Raw genomic sequence first — 7,332 nt, 5'->3', positions numbered from 1 at the left:
GGCAGAGGCAGGCGGATTTCTGAGTTCGAGGCCAGCCTGGTCTACAGAGTGAGTTCCAGGACAGCCAGGGCTATACAGAGAAACCCTGTCTCGGGGGAAAAAAAAAACCTTGGAATGTGCATTTGGCTTTCTATTTCATATTGTATACTCCCATCAAAAAGAGCTGTTTAAAGTCTTCATCAGTGTTTAAACATTAAATGGGATGATGGACAAGAAAAGAATAATTAATACTTTGGGAATGAAAAACCCAGAGTCACACATATTTGCAGAAAAGTACCTGGATATCCATTCCTGTCTACATCTGTAGCTCCCTTCATTGAATAGCCAAAGCTTGGGGGCATGCTCTGAGCAGCCCACTGCCCCTCGAGGATTTGAGATGGCACCGAATTCAAGCCTGTGGATCTTCCATTGAAGATATAAACAAGTCCCTTTTTATCTTCACCACCATATGGAGCAGCAATTGCAATATCTGTGGACAAAAGGGAACAGGGTGAAGAGGATGAAGAGAAGAGGAATAGTGAATTAGAAAGTGGGCAGGATGGCCAGAAGACATCCTTGGTATTAACACTCTTCATACAACACATCTGTTAGGTCAGCTGTTGGGGTAAAGTTCTGCAGAACAGCAGTCTAGGGTATAACAGGGGAACAAGCCTATAATCCCAGCACTCAAGAGACTAACCCGGGAGGATTCTGAGTTCAACGTCAGCCTGGCTCCAGAGCGAGACTCTCTGAAGATGACAGAAAACAAAAGGGGGAAGTGTACTTCAAGAGATTCACGGAAAACTATGCAACAGTGACATTAATCTAGAGGCAGGGGCCCTGGGTCTGACCTTGGACAAGAGACCAGATTTATGAATCTAAAATGCTTCATCTTACATTACAGATGTGGATGAGGACACACAAAAACACTCATCAAAAGTCCATTTTGACACTTTTGACCCCTCCTTCTAATTCATTTGTGAGTTTTATCTTACAAAATGAAAATCTAGTTCATAAATTTCAAAGTTCTGCCTTCTTCATTCTGTTCAATTTATACTGAAACAAAATAAACACAAAATTTTTAATTCTTTAAAGCAATCCTATGTGACACTAAATGGTGGCTTGAAGATAAACATACCAATTCCTCCTTCCTCTGATGCTAGTCCAAACATGGTCATCTCTTTGACTTATAATGGCCCTGATACCAGCTATACCAAATTGCTTCAGTGTCCTTACTTAACAACCTTATGCCTCCTTGGTAACATCGCCTGACATACTAAACATGCCTGGGTTGTGCATTCTTTATGTGAGACCATCAAGGCTGGAAATATCTCAAACACCATGGTAACTCCATTCTAGTGCTCTTTAAAAAAGAATATTTCCTACATATACACTCACCCTGTTGCATGCTGAATTCCTCAAGAATGTGTGTGGGTGATTACCCTCTTTTTTATTTTGTTTTGTTTTGTTTTATTGGAGACAGGGATTCTCTATGTACAAGCGCCCTCTTGTAGACCAGGCTGGCCTCAAACTCAAGAGATCCACCTGCCTCTGCCTCCCAAGTGCTGGGATTAAAGGTGTGTGCCACCACCACCTGACTAAGGATGTGTGTAGGTGATCAACCTCTGTTTCTTGCTATTTTGCTTTGCTATTTTCTATGTAGCTTTAGCTGGCCTGGAACACACTATGAAGACTAGGCTGGCCTCAAATTCATAGAGATCTGCTTACCTCTCCCTCCAGAACACTGGACTTAAAGGTGTGCACCATCATTCCAGCTTCGACTAGCCTCTGATTTTCAGCACCTAGAAGACTATCTGGTAGCCACAAGCTCTAAGAATATGTCATTCTTTGAAAATATGTATTTGCATCATGTAAAGTAGTCCTTTTACCCTTTTCTAAGTTTTTAAAAGATAACTCAAATTGACATATGCATTAAGAAAATACTGACTGGGATTGGAGAGGTGGTTCAGCAGTTAAGAGCACTGACTGCTCTTCTAGAGGTCCTGAGTTCAGTTCCCAGCAACCACATGGTGGCTCACAACCATTTGTATTGGGATCCAACACCCTCTTCTGGTGTATCTGAAGACAGCTACAGTATATTCTGGCGTGTCTGATGTATACATATACATAAAATTAATTAAATTCATTAATTAAAAATGAAAATATTGATTAGTTTCCCAGCAAAAGATGGCTCTAGTCTATGGGGTTATTTAGTATGAGCTGTCTCTTTCTAACCCCGTCAATATTGCATACACAGTTATTGTCTCCCTCTCTGCTGCTGTCTGGAGCCACTTGCACTGTCATGAACTCACTTCCTCCCTGGATTGCACTACTGTTCTCTTTAGTTTTTTTTTTTTATTATTAAATTTTTTATTAGGTATTTTTTCATTTACATTTCAAATGCTATCCCCAAAGTCCCCTATACCCTCCCCCTGCCCTGCTCCCCAACCCACCCACTCCTGTTTCCTGGCCCTGGCATACCCCTGTACTGGGGCATATGATCTTCGCAATACCAAGAGCATTTCCTCTCATTGATAGCCGACTAGGCCATCCTCTGCTACATATACAGCTAGAGACACAAGCTCTGGGGGACTGGAGGGGGGTGGGGGGTACTGGTTAGTTCATATCGTTGTTCCTCCTATAGGGTTGCAGACCCCTTTAGCTCCTTGGGTACTTTCTCTAGCTACTTCATTGGGGGCCCTGTGTTCCATCCAATAGATGGCTGTGAGCATCCACTTCTGTATCTGCCAGGCATTGGCATAGCCTCACAAGAAACAGCTATATCAGGGTCCTGTCAGCAAAATCTTGCTGGCATATGCAATAGTGTCTGGGTTTGGTGGTTGTATGTGAGATGGATCCCTGGATGGGGCAGTCTCTGGATGGTCTTTCCTTCTGTCTTAGCTCCAAACTTTGTCTCTGTAACTCCTTCCATGGGTATTTTGTTCCCCATTCTAAGAAGGAACGAATTATCCACACTTTGGTCTTCCTTCTTCTTGAGTTTCATGTGTTCTGTAAATTGTATCTTGGATATTCTAAGTTTTTGGGCTAATATCCACTTATCAGTGAGTACATATCATGTCAGTTCTTTTGTGATTGGGTTACCTCACTCAGGATGATATCCTCCAGATACATCCATTTGCCTAGAAATTTCACATATTCATTGTTTTTAATAGCTGAGTAGTACTCCATTGTGTAAATGTACCACATTTTCTGTATCCATTCCTCTGTTGAGGGACATCTGGGTTCTTTCCAGCTTCTGGCTACTATAAGTAAGGCTGCTATGACCATAGTGGAGCATTCTCTTTAGGTTTTAACCCTTCCCTCTGTTTTGTTTTGTTAGGCAATAATGACAAAAACTGCACAGAATTACCCGAGTCTACATAACAATACAAAGCCTAACTTAATGTTTCATTTTCCACATCCATTTTGCTGTGGTTTGACTGTGAAATGTCCTGTCCCTCAGCCCATAGACTTCTGTGTTTGAATTCTTGGTCGCCAGCTAGTGGCGCTGACCTGGAGAGCTGTGGGACATCACAGAGGTGGACCCTGACTGGGGAAGTGGATGAGTGTTTCAGGGAGAGGGAGCAGGCCATGAGGCCTTATCATCTGGCCTCACTTCCCATCTGTGCTCTGCATTCTGCAGATAGACACAAGAGACCAGGTCCTTTCTGCTTCTGCTGCCACTGCTCTCAGACTATAAGCCAAAGAAAACCCTTCTTCCTGTGGTGGTTTAAATATAGTTGGCCCAGGGAATGGCACTATAAGGAGGTGTGGCCTTGATGGAGTGGGTGTGTCCCTGTGGGTATGGGCTAAAAGACCATGTGGGAGACAGTCTTCTAGCAAGCTTCAGATGAAGATGGAGAACTCTCAGATCCTCCTGCACCATGTCTGCTTGGATGCTGCCATGTTCCCACCTTGAAGATGAAGATGATAATGATAATGGCCTGAACTGCTAAACCGGTAAGTCAGCCTCAGTTAAATGTTGTCCTTATAAGAGTTGCCATGGTCATGGTATCTGTTCACAGCAGTAAAACCCTAACTAAGATACTCCGTTAAGTTGCTTCATATCTGGTAACAGCAACACGTAACTAATTCGCCTTTTGCTGGTACCTAGTGAGGTGGAGGACTGAAACAGGCATTCACTGTTACCAGATCTGAACAAAATGAGATTGGAACTAACAGCACAAAAATGCATGTTTACATAAACATGGCTCAGGTAATCTTCCACTAAAGATTTACCATTCACGGTTCCCTACAGACCATCAACACCTCCTAAGGTATTATCTCCTAACAGTAAAACTTCTTTGTAAAAATCTTTTCAAAGATTTTTGCTGTTGTTTACACATGCTGTCAAATAACATAACAAAAATATGAAAAGCAAAATGACAATGTCCAGGAAATGTGACTTTAAAGTGACTAGAATACCTTTGGAACAAAGCAACAGCTTTCTGTCTTAGTTGTTCCAGAAAGCCTGGGAGCCAGAGCCCAGCTGAAATGAAAGGGACCTGATAATTTTACACAAGGTAGAAAATCAAATACAGTTTTCTTTCTTACCTCCAGGTTTTACTGTCAGTGAGCAGTGACCTACAGTGGTCTTTCCATAACTTGTTATAAGCTTTATTCTAAGGTTGAATGCTATGTTCTTTGATGACAAAAAAAAAAAAAAAAAAGATTTAAGACTATTTTAGGAAGCAAAATATACCCTGGTCTAGTTATTCGCTAAGTCTGAAATCTTCTATGGTTATTCAAACTGGCCTGTGACACACAGCTCTCCACAGGGCAGGAGTGGAGGTGTTTCCTTTCCACTATGCAGTCAGAGTCATCTGTACTACTGAATTTATCAAGTCTTCTTCCTAGTAACTTTCTAATATATTGCTTAAACCCAAATATATTGCTGATTATGCAAACAAACCAACAATTCTTCTCTCCTCACTATTCTTTTACAAAAATCCTTGTAACCTATATTTTATGTATCTAATTTTTAATCTGTATTTCAGGCTTCGGAAAAGAGCTGTGTAGTAGTAAAAGCCAACTTTTATTTTAAAAGGTATCTGTAACTACTGAAATATAAGACCACCATAACACAATGAGCATAAGCCATTTAACAAGTCCCCATGAAAAGACATATAACCTCTCTCTGAGGTTTCACTATAAAGCTTCGACAAAAAAAAAAAAAAAAAAAAAAAACTCTAGTGGAAACTCATGCCTGAGTTAGGCTTTAAGTCATTATTGCTTTGACAAAGCCTGGGAGCTAGTTTTTCACTTGGAAGCAAATGGACACTAGAGGGCACTGACAGGCAGCAGGATGCAGAGGGCTCCCTGAGATTGAAGGCTTTCAGAATTGAATCATCTCTAGCCCAGGAAAGCTTTTGACATTTTTTGCTCATTTTTAAGGAAAAAGAAATAGCAATCTGTTTTTTAAATTTGGTGTCAGTGATGTGCTCTCCGTCTTTCCGGGAGGTTTGCACATAGGAGCTCCTGTACATGGCGTTTTAGGACTTCCTCTGGTGACACAGAAAGGCGCTTGGATCTTACCATTGAAGCCATCCTGGTCCAGGTCTCCCAATGGAGCTATGGCACTTCCAAACCTGGCAAAAACCTCAAAGCCGTTCAGCTTTGTAGTCTGGAAGTCTCCCACTGCTCTCTGCAGAGACACTGAGACCTGGCCGACCTCCTGGAGTTTCCCATCAGAACCTCGGTCCATGAACAGCGGGGCTCCAATAAACACATCTGCATAACTGAAAGAAGAGAACATCCTCACACACAAAATCAAACTCTATCTGACAGTTGTTATTTCTCTTAATTTTCTATTTTATTCTACGGGTGGGTTTTTTTATTTGGTTGGTTGGGTTGGTTGGGTTGGTTGGTTGGTTGGTTTGGCTTTTTGAGACAAGGTCTCTCTGTGTAGCCCTTGCTGTCCTAGAACTTGCTCTGTAGACCAGGCAGAACTCAAACTAACAGAGATCCACCTGATTCTTCTAGGATTAAGGGGGTACCAGGTCGTCATGTGTGTCTGTGTCCCACATGTGTACCTGGCACCCTCAGATGCCAGAAAGGGGCTTTGGATCCCTTAGAACTGGATTTAGGTGGTTATGAGCCACCAAGTGGGTGCTGAGACTCAAACCCAAGCCCTCTGCAAGACAAGCCAGTGCTCTTAACCACTGAGCAGTCTTTCCAGCTCCTCATCAGCACATTCTTATTAAAACTCCTCTTTTTCACTCAATCTCTACTTCCCACCCATTTGCAGGCTTCTTATAGCTACATGGCTCAATGGTAGGTCATTCATAAAATTACATTGTCCTGGTTTAAGATAGTGGTTCTCAACCGATTGGTCTTGACCCAGTGGTTGGTTAGGTCAGAGGCAAATATTAGAGGCAGAATATTAGATATTCTTAATATCAGATGCTTACATTCATATTTGTAACATCAGATTCATAACAGTAGCAAACTTACAGTTATGAGGTAGCAATGAAATAATTTTAGTTGGGGTCACCACAACATGAAGAAGGGTCACACCATCAGGAAGGTTGAGAACCACTGTGTTAGAGCTATTTTAAAATTTAGGACCAACTCAAGGGTTTCCTCATATTTATTATTAGGGAGCATCAACTTGTTTTCTTAAAATGACAGGAGATTAACAGGAAGGAGACAAAGAAACAGAAGAAAAACTGTTTAGTTTTAGTCAAGCACTTATAAACACAGAGGAAAATGGTTTCTGGAAACATTTTTTTAAAACTTACTCATCCCCATTAATGTCAGTAGCAGCTACAGAAAATCCAAAATATGCAGCCATCTGAAGAAGAAGATAGAACAAAACATTTACATTTCATTCAGCCAGATGAACATTTACACTAATATTTATATCTCAGAGAAAGGCTGATTTCTTTCTCTGTGCATTTAGGGTTTCAATGCAATGTCTTTTTGTCTGTTTCCTAAGACGATGGCCATCCGTTAATGAGGCTTTTTTAATTTCTCTAGATTTATAAGCAGAACACATTTCATGTCCATCATCGCAGGGCCTAAGCCATGAGGCTTTTCATTCCTCCTCTCTCTGAACCTAATGCAGCCAGGAAAGAGGCCCCAGCCTGCATACAAACACTGGGAGGATCTTTCTCTGCCCACTGTGGAACTTCTCCTTTGTTGTTACCAATTTGTAACTTAGTTCTCTGAGACACACAAACGAGAATATTATAAAACATCTCTACTCACTCCGAATGGATTGTACTAAACTGAAGAACTTATATTTTGCAATGCAGCTATGCATATGCGATCAATAATACACACACCTGTATTGTGCTTTTGGCATCTGATAAAACTAAAACACGTAAGCCATCCTTTTCTTGTCTTGTCTTT

The 7,332-nt window shown here is 41.3% G+C and overlaps 1 protein-coding gene across 2 annotated transcripts in view; it reads right to left on the bottom strand.

The window, feature by feature from the left end:
* Positions 1 to 7,332, bottom strand: part of Itgav (integrin subunit alpha V) — an 83,105-nt gene that overhangs the window by 30,552 nt on the left and 45,221 nt on the right. For both annotated transcript variants that reach the window (XM_021184288.2, XM_021184294.2), the window contains exons 11-13: positions 6,720 to 6,772; positions 5,515 to 5,717; positions 278 to 469 (exon numbers count right to left, since the gene is read on the bottom strand). In XM_021184288.2, coding sequence (XP_021039947.1) covers positions 278 to 469; positions 5,515 to 5,717; positions 6,720 to 6,772 — 448 coding nt within the window. The remainder of the gene's footprint in view (positions 1 to 277; positions 470 to 5,514; positions 5,718 to 6,719; positions 6,773 to 7,332) is intronic.

This window comes from Mus caroli, chromosome 2, assembly GCF_900094665.2.
Source record: "Mus caroli chromosome 2, CAROLI_EIJ_v1.1, whole genome shotgun sequence".
In the NCBI taxonomy this organism is placed as follows: domain Eukaryota; kingdom Metazoa; phylum Chordata; class Mammalia; order Rodentia; family Muridae; genus Mus; species Mus caroli.
Note: the sequence above shows the minus strand (reverse complement) of the source record. Positions and strands in the feature narration are given on the sequence as shown.